This window comes from Jaculus jaculus, chromosome 5 (genome assembly GCF_020740685.1).
Source record: "Jaculus jaculus isolate mJacJac1 chromosome 5, mJacJac1.mat.Y.cur, whole genome shotgun sequence".
Lineage (NCBI taxonomy): Eukaryota > Metazoa > Chordata > Mammalia > Rodentia > Dipodidae > Jaculus > Jaculus jaculus.
In genome coordinates, this window is record NC_059106.1 from 169,645,378 (window position 1) to 169,658,816 (window position 13,439).

The window sequence follows — 13,439 nt, forward strand, 5'->3', positions numbered from 1 at the left end:
TCATCACCAGGCAGCTGTGAAGCTCAGCCATTGTCCCTCACACAGTCGCTCCTGTCCTTGTCCCCAAAGATGTCTACCAATGAAATTATGAGCTGTTGATCTTGGAGGAAAAGATGAACAGATTTCTGTACACAAGCTGTTTATTTGATAAGCAGCTAGCTGTTTATGTCGCTGGTGCTAATGAGAAAGTGGATGTGGTTTTAATTTTCCCGTTTGGCATGGATTTCTAAGTTCTCTTGGCATCTCATTTTCACGTACTGACACAATGAACAGCCCAGGAGCAGCGCCTCGACTAAGGCGGCCTTAGCTAACTGCAGTTTGCAGCAGCATAGACACACCCCGAGTCATGATACTATTCGTTGAACTAGCGCCAGGTTCTTGCACCACCACGTGCACATATTTGTGTGTACAGTTTAATAACCAAGGCACAGCACTTCTTCGCAAAGCAACCTGACTTTTGTTAGCCAGATGAGTTGAATCTCGAGTAGGACCATCAGATCATGTGTTGCTCAGCTCCAACCAAGGTCGCACAGTGAGCTCTCGTTCGGGACGTGAGCTCTCCGGGTTGCCCTGCTGAAGTCACACGTTTCCTGTTGTCAAGAGGGTGCAGTGCACGTCTCTGCCTGCGGGTCTGCAGTCCGCACATCAAAAGTCCACTCTTGCCTGCTGGGGTTTTCACTCCATCCACTGCTCTCCTTAATTTCTCATGCGAGCTTTCACAGCGACAGTGAAAGATTTTTCCATTTTGTTCTTTTTTTCTTAATTTTTGTTCATTTTTATTTGTTTGTTTGAGAGCAACAGAAAGAGAGAGAGGAGAGAGAGAGAATGGGCATGCCAGGGCCTCCAGGCACTGCAAACGAACTCCAGACGCATGTGCCCCTGTGCATCTGGCTAACGTGGGCCCTGGGGAATCGAGCCTTAAACTGGGGTCCTTAGGCTTCACAGGCAAGTGCTTAACTGCTAAGCCATCTCTCCAGCCCCCATCTTAGTTTTTTATGGCAATCGAGCTTCTTCGCGTTGCAAAAAAGCAGATACCACAGCCTTCCCTTAGGAGTAGAGTGTATTTTTTGAGAACTCAGACTCTTGCTTGAAGGTACATTCGGCACTTCTGAAATGAGATGTTTTGGGGGTTATGTGACCTCTCTGACACCTAATTTTTTTTAATCTGTAAAGTGCCAAAGAAAGACAAGTGCTCTCTCTGTAAGATTTATTACCAGGATTAAATAAGGGATATGAAGTGCCTAGTAAGGTGTCTGACAGGACCCAATTAATAATACAACCCTTCTTTCCTAACCACGAACCTCCTTATTACCTGTGTTCTGAAATCTAAAATACACAGCAGTAACTGATACATGTAAATGATATAAAAACTGTCACATTTATCTGTAACTATCCTCTTTTGGTCTCTTTAGGCTTTTATCATATAGTTTGTAACTCTGCCTATGTCATGGGAACTTTCCTATATGAATTTAAGTAGTTCCCCCCCACTTTTTTTTTAGGCAGAGTCTTGCTCTAGCCCAGTCTGACCTGAAATTCATTATGTAGTCTCAGGCTGGTCTCGAACTCACAGCAATCCTCCTACCTCTGCCTCCCAGGTGTTGGGATTAAAGGCATGTGCCACCACACCTGGCTGGTTTTCTTTTGAACTTGGCAGTTTTAGCATCCAGCTGTATGTGGGTATTAGAAAATTGAACCTGGCTGACCTGCTTTTCAAGCAAACACCTTTAACCACTGGGTAATCTCAGGCCACACATTTTATTTTATCTGCTTACCTTCACAAGGCAAAATCTCTTCCCACTGGATTTATGAAGCTAACCATCTTTTAAGTTGTTTATGGTTTATTATTAGTAAGTGTATGATTCACATACCTATTTTATCATTTTATCTTTTGGCAATTTCGTACATGTACATAATATATTCCCCCCTATTATCTAGTCTCCCACTGAACCCTTCTTCTTTCCAACTAGTTCCCCAGTTTCCTTTCTACATTCATGTCTGTGTGTGAGGGTTGTTCATTCACTGGAGCATGGCGACTTACCAGTGCCTACACCACTGGAGACAATGTCTGCTTCTCCGGGAGCAGCCATCAACTGCCCACGGCTCGGCAGAGAGGGTTAGGGCCATGTAGGTTCTTTCTCATCCACGAGGGGATGTTGGGGGGGGCAATCTTTCGTGAGTCTTGGGCAGGTATAGCTGACCCTTTCAAGGTTTGCTTCAATGTTTTGCTTGGTACTTGAGTCTTTGACAGATCCTATGACTTGGAAACACAGGTTTCTGGGCTTTTATCAGAATGCTCCTTCCTAGTCAATCTCTAAGATTAGGGTACACGACTGACTTCCATTTAAGATTTCTGAGTGTGATGGATTTAGGTATTGAAGCATTTAGTGTTCCTGAATCCACTTGGCAGATGGTTGGCCACAGTCTGGATGCAAGACAGGCCCCAGGGCGCCTGAGGCTGCACATGAAGAGCCCATTGCTCCACAAGTGGACTTTTTCATAAATTAAATTTTATTTTGAGAAATCAAGTTTCAGTATTAACCTGTGTAACATTGGTTCCCAGACTTATCTGAAATTGAGGACTCTAGTGTCATAGACATGTTTTTATATAAAATGGTAAATGGGCACATTTTACAAATTTTTACAGAATATGAGAATATGGACGCATCAACCACATTCACTAATCACTATATGCAGAGGGAGTCTCCTCAACAGTCACTAGACTATTTACTGAGCAACTGAGTGTGTATCTGTTGGATGCCAGGAAATGCCTTGAAATTATAGAAATAACTCAAAAAAAAACCTCTATAAAAACCTCTATTTTTTAAACTAATTTTTAAAGTTTACCACACAAAGCAATGAGCCTAACGATGCTATTTTCACCCATGCATGCCAATACTCTTTGTCCCTAGCTGTTGTGACTAGTCCAGTGATAGACGCGGCCATGCAGGTATCTCTTTGATGTGTTCGAGTCCTTTGGTCATACACACAGGAGTACTATCATGTGGTCGTTCTGTTTTAATTCTTTTGAGAAATCTCCGTACTGATATTCATAGTGTATTAAGTTACCTTCTCATTGTTGGGACAAAATATCAGACAACACAATAATTTTAAGGAATCCAGGCATGGAGGTACACGTCTTTAATCCTAGCACTTGGGAGGCAGATGTAGGAGGATCACTTTCAGTTTGAGCCTGAGACCACATAGTAAATTCCAGGTCAGCCTGGGCTAGAGTGAGACCCTACCTTGGAAAACTAACTAAATAAATAAATGAATATTAAGTAGTTTAAGGGGGGAAGGCTGTATTTCAGCTTACACTTCCATCATGGCAGGAAAGGCAAGGCAGCAAGAGCTTGAGGCAGCTGGTCACATGCAGTCCACAGTGAAGAAACGAAGCGTGCTGAAGGCTGGTGTTCAGCCAGCGCTGTCCCTTTATAGTCCAGGGCCCTGCCCATAGCTTGCTGCTGCTCGATTATTGTGGATCTTTCCTCCTCAATTAACCCAGTCAGGATAAGCCCTCATAGGCATGTCCAGAGGCTAACCTTGTCCAGATAATACTTTCACGGGTGATCCTAAGAGCTATCAAGTTGACAATGGGCATAAACCATCATCGGTAATGGCAGCGCCAGTTCACATTGCCACTCGAGTGAATTGGGGGTTCCCCTTTCTTCACATCCTCAGCTGCATTGATTGTCCTTTGTTTTCTGGGTGATAGCCATCGGCTGCAGTGAGATGGACTCTCAAAGCTGTTTGGCTTTGCGTTTCTCCAGATGGCTAAAGATGACAAGCATGTTGTCAAATATATACTGTATATTCGTATTGCTTTTTGAGAACTGCTAATTCATTGACCCATTTATTGATTAGATAATTTGGTTTTCTATGTTTAATTTTGGCACTTTTTTATATATCCTAGATATTAGTCCTTTGTCTAATGTTTAATTGGAAAAAAAATTTCCCCTTTCTGAAGACTGTTTCCCCACCCTGGTGACTGTTCCATTTTCTGTGCAGAGTTTTTAAATTTCTTATGATCACACTTGTCAGTTCCCAGGACTGACAAATCCTGTGCTATTGGAGTTCTGTTCACAAAGTCCTTGTCTGTGCGTATGTTTAAAGTGCTTTGCCTATCTTTTCTTCTAGCAATTTCAGGATAAAGGTCTTTGATCTGAGTTGACTTTTATATAAGGTGAGAGATATGGATCTAGCTTCAGTCTTCTGCATATGAAGATCCAGTTTTCCAGGCACCATTTATTAAAGAGACTGTCTTTTCTTTGTCAAAATTTGAGTGGTCACAGTTGTGTGGATTTACTCATTGGGCCTCTGTTTCATTTTTTATTTACAGGTCTATTTTGTGCTAATATTATGCCATTTTGTTAATATGCCTCAGTAGATTTTGAGATCAAGTATTAAGTTACCTCTAGCATTGCCTTTTATACTTAGGCTATCTGGGGTCTTTTTTGCTTCTTTATGAATTTTAGAGTTATTTTTCTACAGTTCAATAAAGAACGTAATTGGAATTTTGATATGGATTGCATTGAATCTACAGTTAACTTCTAGCTGTTTTTATGTTATTAATTCTACCAATCCATGAACATAGTGTGTGGGGGTGTTTACATTTTTTAGTGTCTTTAATTTCTTCCTTCAGTGCATCAAAGTTCCCATCATAGAGGTCTTCTACCTCCTTAAAAATAAACTATTTGGGGCTGTAGAAATTTCTTAGTGGTTAAGGTGCTTGCCTGTGAAGCCAAAGGACCCAGGTTCAATTCCCTGGAACCCAAGTAAACCAGATGCACAAGGTGGTGCATGCATCTGGAGTTCATTTGTAGTGACTAGAGGCCCTGGTGCACTCATTCTCATTCTCTCTCTCTCTCTCTCTCTCTCTCTCTCTCTCTCTCTGTCTCTCTCTCTGATAGGTAAAATATTTTAATAAAAAACAAAGCACTTTGAAGGTAGGAACCATGCCTGTGTTGGAAGAACAATTCTTATAATAAAACTTCTCATTGTATAGTTTACAAAGTTTCTCAGTTTCACAGCACTCAGCCTTCTAAGACAGATGCAGCAATTGACTCTCAAAGAGTCAGTAAGTCAATGGACTTACTGAAGGTCACAGGCCAAAAGTGGCCAGATGAAGGCAGAGCTGCTGGTCTTTTGCCTCTAATGCCAGTGCTTGCTTTTTTACAAAATCCCATGTACCTCTAGTAGACACATGTATAAATTACAAACCAAAACTATATAATGAAGATAGTAAAATTTTTCATGGCAAGGACAAGTCCATGTGGGCTGGAATTTATCCCTCACATGAGGTGGTACCCTGACTCAGAGATGCTGGAGCTAGAGATGGCAGGTCAGCCATTGGTCACTGCAGTGTTGTTGGGCTTTTTTGCTTGTTTGTTTGTTTTTTGTTGTTTTTTTTTTTTTCTGGAAAGCTGAGGTAGGAAGCCAGTGATTTGGTGGAGTTGGAAGACTGATGTTCTGAGATCATCCTTGGCTATTTGTGTAGCACATACAGACCCTTGGCTCTTGCCCAGTTCTAAAAAGCAGTGATGATTCCTTGTGAACACTCTAACAGGTTTTTGTCAGCACCCCTTGCTACTGCATATTTTAACTTCATCAGAACTGACAGAGGGGCCGCAGGCTTGGGATTTACTGTACCTGAAGTGCAGCAGAGCCTGCTTCAGCCTCACTGCACTGCTGTGAGCAGCATCTGTCTTTAATGTTGCCATGCTCGCTTTTCGATCAAATCATCCTCTGTATAAAAGACTGTGTGTGTGTGTGTGTGTGTGTGTGTGTGTGTGTGTGTGTGTTTGTGTAAGAGGAGCCAGTGTGGCTATGACACATTTGTGGGGGCGATTATCCTGTGTTTGCTTGGGACTGTAGCACTGGGACAGGGCGCTTTCTTTCTAGTTCAAAAAGAACCCTTTCCCTGAGTGGGTGGCTAAGGAATTAGTTGAGGCCGCATGGCTTCAGAGAAGCGATTGCTTCACGTCGCTGATAAGATGTATTATCTCTGAAAGTACAGGAAATCATGCATGTAAATTATTGCTCTGGGACAAATTCTGCCCAGCCACAAAAAGCTGGCAGGTGATGTATATGAGAAGACACCCCAAGGAGAATGTGACTGGGTGGAGTCAGCTGCTGTGGCCCCTCTGCATCTGGTGGGTCGTCACCAGGCTCTAGGTAGTTGTTTATAGTGGGGGTCATATTAGGAAGAGAAACTTGAAAAAGATTTCTTACCTAGATCGGGCATGGTAGGGCATGCCTTTAATCCTAGCCCTTGCGAAGGCAGAGGTAGGAGGATCACTGTTTGAGGTTTAGACCAACCTGGGACTCCAGAGAGTTCCAGGTCAATCTAGGCTATAGTTAGACTCTGCCTCAGGAAAGAAAGAAAAGGAAAAAATATTTCTGATCCAGATGAATTACATCCCAAGGCAAGGAGAGAGCTATAAAGGTGGGATTGCCGGTCTGCTGGGAGACATATTTGTGAAATGGTGGAGAATGAAACGTGACCAATGAGCAAGAGGGAGGCAAATGTTGTCATTTCCCCTAAAATGGAAAGAAGGTTTCATTGAGGAATCATTGACCACTGGTCTGCATGTAATCTTAAAAAGAACTGGAGAATGCCACGATTCAAACAATGATGTAAATCTTTTTTTTTATATGTATGCATATGCCTATTTGAGTGTATGTGTGTGCAGGTGTGTGCATGTGGGGACCGGAGGATAACCTCAGGTGTCTTTCCTCAACTGCACTACCTGTACTGAGACAGGGTCCCTCAGTGACAGAGTTTGCCACTTAGGCTACACTGGTTGTCCAGCAAGTTCCGGGGAGTCATGTGTCCTTCTGCCTTCCAAACCCCAAAGAAATCTGCCACAATCCAAGCCTTTTTTAAATATATGTACATGTGAGTATGTGATATGTTCGTATGTGTGGTGTATGTGCGACCCCGTGTGCACACATATGAAGGCCAGAGGAGCATATTGAGTGTCTTCCTGTAACACTCACCAGCTTGTTTCCTTGAGATGGAATTTCTGGAACTGTAGTTTTCATGACCCCCATCAGTTATGTCTCTGATTCATACAGAGCTCGGGCTACAGGCATGCAAAGCCAGCTGTTTACACGGGTGTTGGGGAGTGGAACTCACATGGGTTCAGGCCATCTCAGTCCCTAAGGCCTGTGCAGCAAGTGCTCTTAGCCACTGGCTATCTCCAGTCCCAGTGCACAGCTTCTTGTGCCTGAGCTACGGGGGTTGAAGTCATGTCCTCATGACTGCATGACAAGCACTTTCATTGCTGTGCTTTCACTCCAGCACAGTGACATGTTTCACAGGAGGCGATGATTTAAGAACCAGCTGGGGTTCAGTACACAAACCACCAGGGCTGTCAAGCCCATTCGGTGAGTTGCCTAGTATAGACTGCTGGCCCTGCACATCTATTTTTCAACGAGGTGTCTCTTAGTCCCCTACTCACTGTAGAGGAGAAGGAGCTGTTTGGAGTGGGTGATAGGACAGTAAGATGGATGCATTCTGGCAACGTTCTCCTGCGGGATGCTCAATTCAGCGACTGGAAGATACCAGGCTGTTACCTCCCAACAGCTCATTAGTAAATTATTTGGAATTTTGAACATATTTTCCTGTAAACCCAGTGGTTTTTCATTGTATGTTTCCTGCCTGAAATAAAACACGAAGTCCTTTGAACCTGAGTTAGCTGAACTGGAAGAATCTAGGTAATAAGAATGTTCTGTAAGTCCACATCCAAGGTGCATGTTAAGCTCTGAAAGTGGAAAAGCAAAGATATCATCATCCCCTCTATGGAGAGGAATGGGGTGGCCAGGCTGGGAGGCAGACGGTGGGATGGGTGAGGAGTATCTTGCCTCCTATGGTGTTGGTGGGAGACCTTCCCAAGGGGTAGGAATAAGAAGTGTGGGGTCTTCTGCTTCGGTCATCACTAAGGCCCCACAGGTTTTTATTCTTGACTAAATATAAGAACTCTGGAAAACACTGATTTTTTTTAATATTTTTAATTTTTTTATTTGAGAGAGAGAATTAGTGCACCAGGGGCTCGGCTACTGCCATTGAACTCCAGACACTTTCGCCACCTGGTGGGCATGGGCAACCTTGTGCTTGCCTCACCTTTGTTGCGTCTGGCTTATGTGGGACCTGGAGAGCTGAACATAGGTCCTTAGGCTTCACAGGCAAGCGCCTTAACCACTAAGCCATCTCTCCAGCCTCACTGAATGTTTTTAAAGTGTATAAGCAATACCATTGATCAGATGTATATTTGAGACATGATTCTGCCTGCAAACTAGATAATGGGTTAAAGATGAAGCTAATCTGAAAATTACAGCAGTAACCTAGGTGAGAGGTTGTCCAGTGCAGCTGCTTTTTAGGCTCCCTCTGCTCTGAGGAAATCCCTGTGTGTCATTTTGCTGTGTGGTTTTTCCCTCCAGAGCATAACCTGCATTCACGCTATGAACTCACCCAACCCGACTGTTCTGTCTACACATCAGTGATTGGTTTGGTGGGATTCTAGGTTCATGTGATTTTGTCTCTAATAAGTAAAGAAAAGAATAAACACGTCCGACTACCCAGATACTTCACAGCATTCTGCTCCACCATTAATCAAGCTAGAAGCCTTGAAAAGTACAAGTTGTGTTAGAATCCCGTGGATGGTAATCTGCGACGTCGGCTCATTTATTTTTAAATAAAATATGGCCTTGGAAATTGATTTTACTGTTACAGCGGGTAGGCCCATAAATCGCTTTTTCTGGTGCATGCATAATTAAAGAGAGAAATCCATACATTTCTGAACTTGCTAACATTGTTGAAACCAAACCAAATGCTAGACATGACATTTTCCCGCTGCTGTCTGGAATCTGCATGCCCCGGGTCTAGGCGTCTTCTGCTCCATTATTTACTCTGGCTCCAGCCCTTGGCATCTTCTTTCAAGTTGTTTGCTTGCAGTGTTTACAGAAGTGGATTCCCACAAGCAAAGCAAGTGTGGGTAATGAGGCCGCCTGCACGTGTTCTTTCTGTCGTCAGGAGCTAGGATCGGTTTACCGTGATTGGTGTTACTTTTCAAAAGTAAGCTGGAGCACCTGACCAGTGCTGACTCCTGCCTCTTCTCAGTACCCACGTGGAACCCACGATGTGTAGGGCATACACAGATGCCCAGTTACCATATTTTCATCTTATTATTTCTGCATCCCATGCTAAGTACACGGTTTGCATAAAATGCAATGCAGATGAGTGTGAGCTGAACTCTGGATTGCCACATGAAGACTGAATCTATGTGTACATGTGAGTGTATGCCGTCAGAGGACAGACAGTCCCATTGCTTTCGTGGTGAGCATTGACAAATGAAACCCACCCATTCAAGGTCTTCTTGCTTCTTAGTATTGGCTTTGTGATTAAGACATTTCAATTACGTCATATGGGGATAAGAGAATAAATTGTGACAGGTGTGCATGTGTGCAGTTTTAGCACTTGTGAAGATTGCCATCTTCGTTTTTAGTTATCAACGCTACCCTAGTGTCTGTCCCTGAAACGTCTGGTGACTTATATAAGGGCATTCAGATGGGGCACAGTATTCCAGACTATTCTTTAAATAGTAGTATTCTAGGCGCTGGAGATATGGTTTAGCAGTAAGATGCTTGCCTGCAAAGCCTAATGACCTGTGGTCAGTTCCCCAGTCTCCACATAAAACCAGAGGCACAAACATGTACATCTGTCTGGAGTTCAGGGCCAGAGGCCCTGGCGTGCCCATTTTCTATCTGTCTCTCATCTCTCTATCTCTCTATCTCTGCTTGCAAATAAATTTTTTTTAAAAATGAGGGGGGTTCCGAGGTAGGGTCTCACTGTAGCTTAGGCTAACCTGGAATTCACTGTGTAGTCTCAGGGTGGCCTTGAACTCTCAGCGATCCTCCTACCTCTGCCTCCCAGAGGGCTGGGATTAAAGGTGTGTGCCACCACGCCCGGCGCAAATAAATAAATTTTAAAAATAATTAAATAGAAGTATTCCAGTAGGAACTTCATGAATATTTGTTGAATGACTTCACTTCAGGTTAGGTGATTTTTTTTCCAATATTAATACTGTCAGCAAATGGTAAAAAGAATAACCAAATGGGATTATGACCAGTTTTCAGTATGTTCATATTAACATTCCCAATAAAATTATTGTTTAATGATAAAAATATACACAAACTCATGCATTCTTTTATTTTCACCACCAGACTTAACTTTGTCTATGTCAAACATAACAGCCATGATGTCTAGATTAAAAAGGATGGTCTTTGGAGTCAAATCTCAGCATTGCCCTTTTCTAACCATGTGGCTTTGGCCAATTTACTGAACTTCTCTTGTTTCAGTTCCTGCCTCCCTAAAATGTTGTGCCATGTAAATCTGGCTAGAATTAAATGTGGTGCCACAGGCAGTCCAGTCACACACTGTCGCTCTTGCTACTGTACCCACTTCTGCTGCCTGTGAGCCTGTGCCCCCCACCTGCCCAGCAAGCATGTCAGACACCAGCCTAGATAGCTTTTCACCGTTCAGATTCGCTGTCCTAGCGATGCAGAGTGTCCCGCAGGATCGTTATCCCTGCCTGTTACAGTTAGCTCTGTTCTCTTTGGACCATGGGTGACAGCCTTTGCTGTGAATTCTAAGGGCCCTCCCAGCCTCCCAAGCCCTTCAGCTTCCAAAACGGACCCCATTCGTTGAGTCTTTGGAAATTTCACTTCACAGGGCGTGTTGCTCTAAAGTGACCCTCCCCTCCCCCTCGCCCAAGCCCTCCATCCTTCTTGCACACGCCCGCATAAACCATTTGGCTCATCTGTGACCCCTTGCAGAGAGTGACCTGAGGCACGTCCAAGCTCCCGGCCCAGCTGCCTGGCCTCGCCTCCGCAGGGCCAACTTGAAAGTTCAAGAATCTGCTTGTCTTGTTCATGTCTGTGATTTCCATCTCTAACCAAAGTTAACTTTGTTCATGTTTTCTTTTCCTCTCTTCTTGTTTCTTTCCATTACACAACATTTCGCAAGATGTGGATGAGTGCCTGGAGCCAAACGTCTGCAGAAATGGCTCGTGTTCCAACCTCGAAGGCTCCTACATGTGTTCCTGTGACAAGGGCTATAGCCCGACGCCGGACCACAGACACTGTCAAGGTAAACACGGTGATCCCAGTGCCCGCTGCGCCGGAGCCTCAGTGAGCACTAGCTCAGAGCCACCGCCCTTCAGTAGGGACCAGGCCGCCTGCATCTGCTTTGACCAAGCTGCCCACGGCATGTTTAGTTGGTGTCTTGGAAAAGGGATCTTTAGTGTGGCTAAGTCCAGAGCAGATATACATACAGAAAGGAACAACATATATTTTAGGGAATGTCTCTACAGGGATAATGTTCAAAGTAGATTCGCGTTGAGTAAATGACCTTGTACCGCTGTCTTGCTTGGCCATTGCCCAAAGAATTGAGCTGGCTCTCTGCTGAGTCTCTCTGAAGCTCTGGGAGTCTTGTCACCATCAGTTGACACTGCTGTGCTCAGCTGCAAGAGCTACTGCGCGCGCATGCTCTTGGCAGGGCGCTGCATTTGTCAGAATAGGTGGAGCGTGTGCAGTAGCCAGACCATCCAGTTGACCAAAGGGCACAGTTACCTTAACCAGGTGATGGGGTCGGGGTCCTCGCTGATGGTGAGAATACCTGTGCAGTGGATGTGTGTAAAGACTGGAGCACTTCACATCTGCGTTGATCTTCCCCAAAACCCGTAACCAAGGTCTGATCGCGACAGTGTCCTGAGACGAACGCACATGGAGGTCATCCTAGAGGAGCCTGGCATTCGCTCCTTGACACAGGTCAGGAAAAGCTTCCTGGGGAAACTTAGCAACTAAATGTAATGTAGGGCCCTGGATTGGCTCCAGAAAGAGGATGTGGTTGAAACAAAAGCTTGTGACCTTTAATTAAAGTTCAGGGTTTAGCTTTAAATAGTGAAGGTGCATGAGGCCATGTGCATGCATGGTTACCATGTGTGAAGCCCTCCCATGCCCAGGACTGTTTAAAAGAGGAAAGTCAGAAGCCGGGCATGGTGGCGCATGCCATTAATCCCACACTCGGGAGGCAGAGGTAGTAGGATCGCCGTGAGTTTGAGGCCACCCTGAGACGACATTCCAGGTTAGCCTGAGCTAGAGTGAGTCCCTGCCTTGAAAAACTAAAAAAAAAAAAAAAAAAAAAAAAAGAGGAAAGTCAGGCTGGAGAGAGCTCTGTCAGGAAAGTGATGACCTTGCATGCATGAGATCCTGAGTTCAATTCCCAGATTCCACAACAAAATTTCTGGCATGGTGATACACACTTTTAATTCTAGTGCTGGGGAGGGAGACACAGGAGAATTCCTGACCAGTGAGTCGAGCCTACTCAGTGAGCTCCAGGACAGTGAGAAACCCAGCCTCAAAAAAAAAAAAAGTGGATGGTGCGTGAGAGGAATGATGCCAAGAAGGTTGTCCTCAGGCCTCCACATGCATGTACACACATATATACATGCATGTACAGACACACACGCACACACACAACAGTCCCTGTATCAGGTCAGACCATGAGTTGAGATTCAGCTTAGGTTGCTAAGCCTCCCTTCGCTCCTCTGCAGAAGGGAGCAGCCACGGTACCTGATAGGGTTTCTGGGGGCTGGCGCACAGTGATCCAGGGCTGGAGGCAGAGACGGGGGCAGGGCAGGACCCAGAGGCTTCAGGGGTGCTTGTGAAATTAGCATAGACAGCGCTTTGCTGAGCCAAGCAGTGTGTGTTGTCCTGCTTCAGTGCTTATGGGAGAGCATCACAGTTTTGTTGCTGTTTGAACTTTGTCTTAAAATGTCAAATACAAGGGGAGAGAAACTTAGCAAGCAGGGAAAACAGCTCAGCCCAGAGCTGAGAGGTGGAAGAGGGCTTTTGACTCCTCTTGGCACTCAGCCCTGGCCTGTGCCAAGATGCCCGGTCTGGCGTGGGAGAGGATGTGGCAGGACCCTTGTCTTTTTGCTTTGGGGACCGTGTGTGACCGTGTGCACACTCATTGTTTTCCTTACTCTGCCAGCCGTGCCTCACACTTCTACAGTGAGAGCATTTGTTTTTCTGGTGTGTGTTTCTGCTATGATGTATGCACATGTGTGTCTTGCAGATGTACACGCCCTGCGCACATGTATGCAGGGGCCAGAGAAGAACATCACACACCTGCCTATTTTTATTCATCTGCCTATTTCCTTGACATGGAGTCTCTCACACAACCCAGAGCTGCTATTTTCATGTGTTTTTTGTTGTTGTTATTGTTGTTTCTTTCTTTAATGTATTTGTTTATTAGAGATAGAGAGAATGGGCATTCCAGGGCCTCTAGCCACTGCAAAGAATTCCAGATGCATGCCCCACCTTGTGCATCTGGCTTACATAGGTACTGGGGAATCAAACCTGGGTCCTTAGGCTTTGCA

General features: G+C 44.7%; 1 protein-coding gene across 8 annotated transcripts in view; it reads left to right on the top strand.

The window, feature by feature from the left end:
• Ltbp1 (latent transforming growth factor beta binding protein 1) overlaps window positions 1-13,439 on the top strand; it is a 423,409-nt gene that overhangs the window by 312,480 nt on the left and 97,490 nt on the right. For all 8 annotated transcript variants that reach the window (XM_045150784.1, XM_045150787.1, XM_045150789.1 and 5 more), the window contains one exon: window positions 11,024-11,146. In XM_045150784.1, the coding sequence (XP_045006719.1) occupies window positions 11,024-11,146 (123 nt within the window). The remainder of the gene's footprint in view (window positions 1-11,023; window positions 11,147-13,439) is intronic.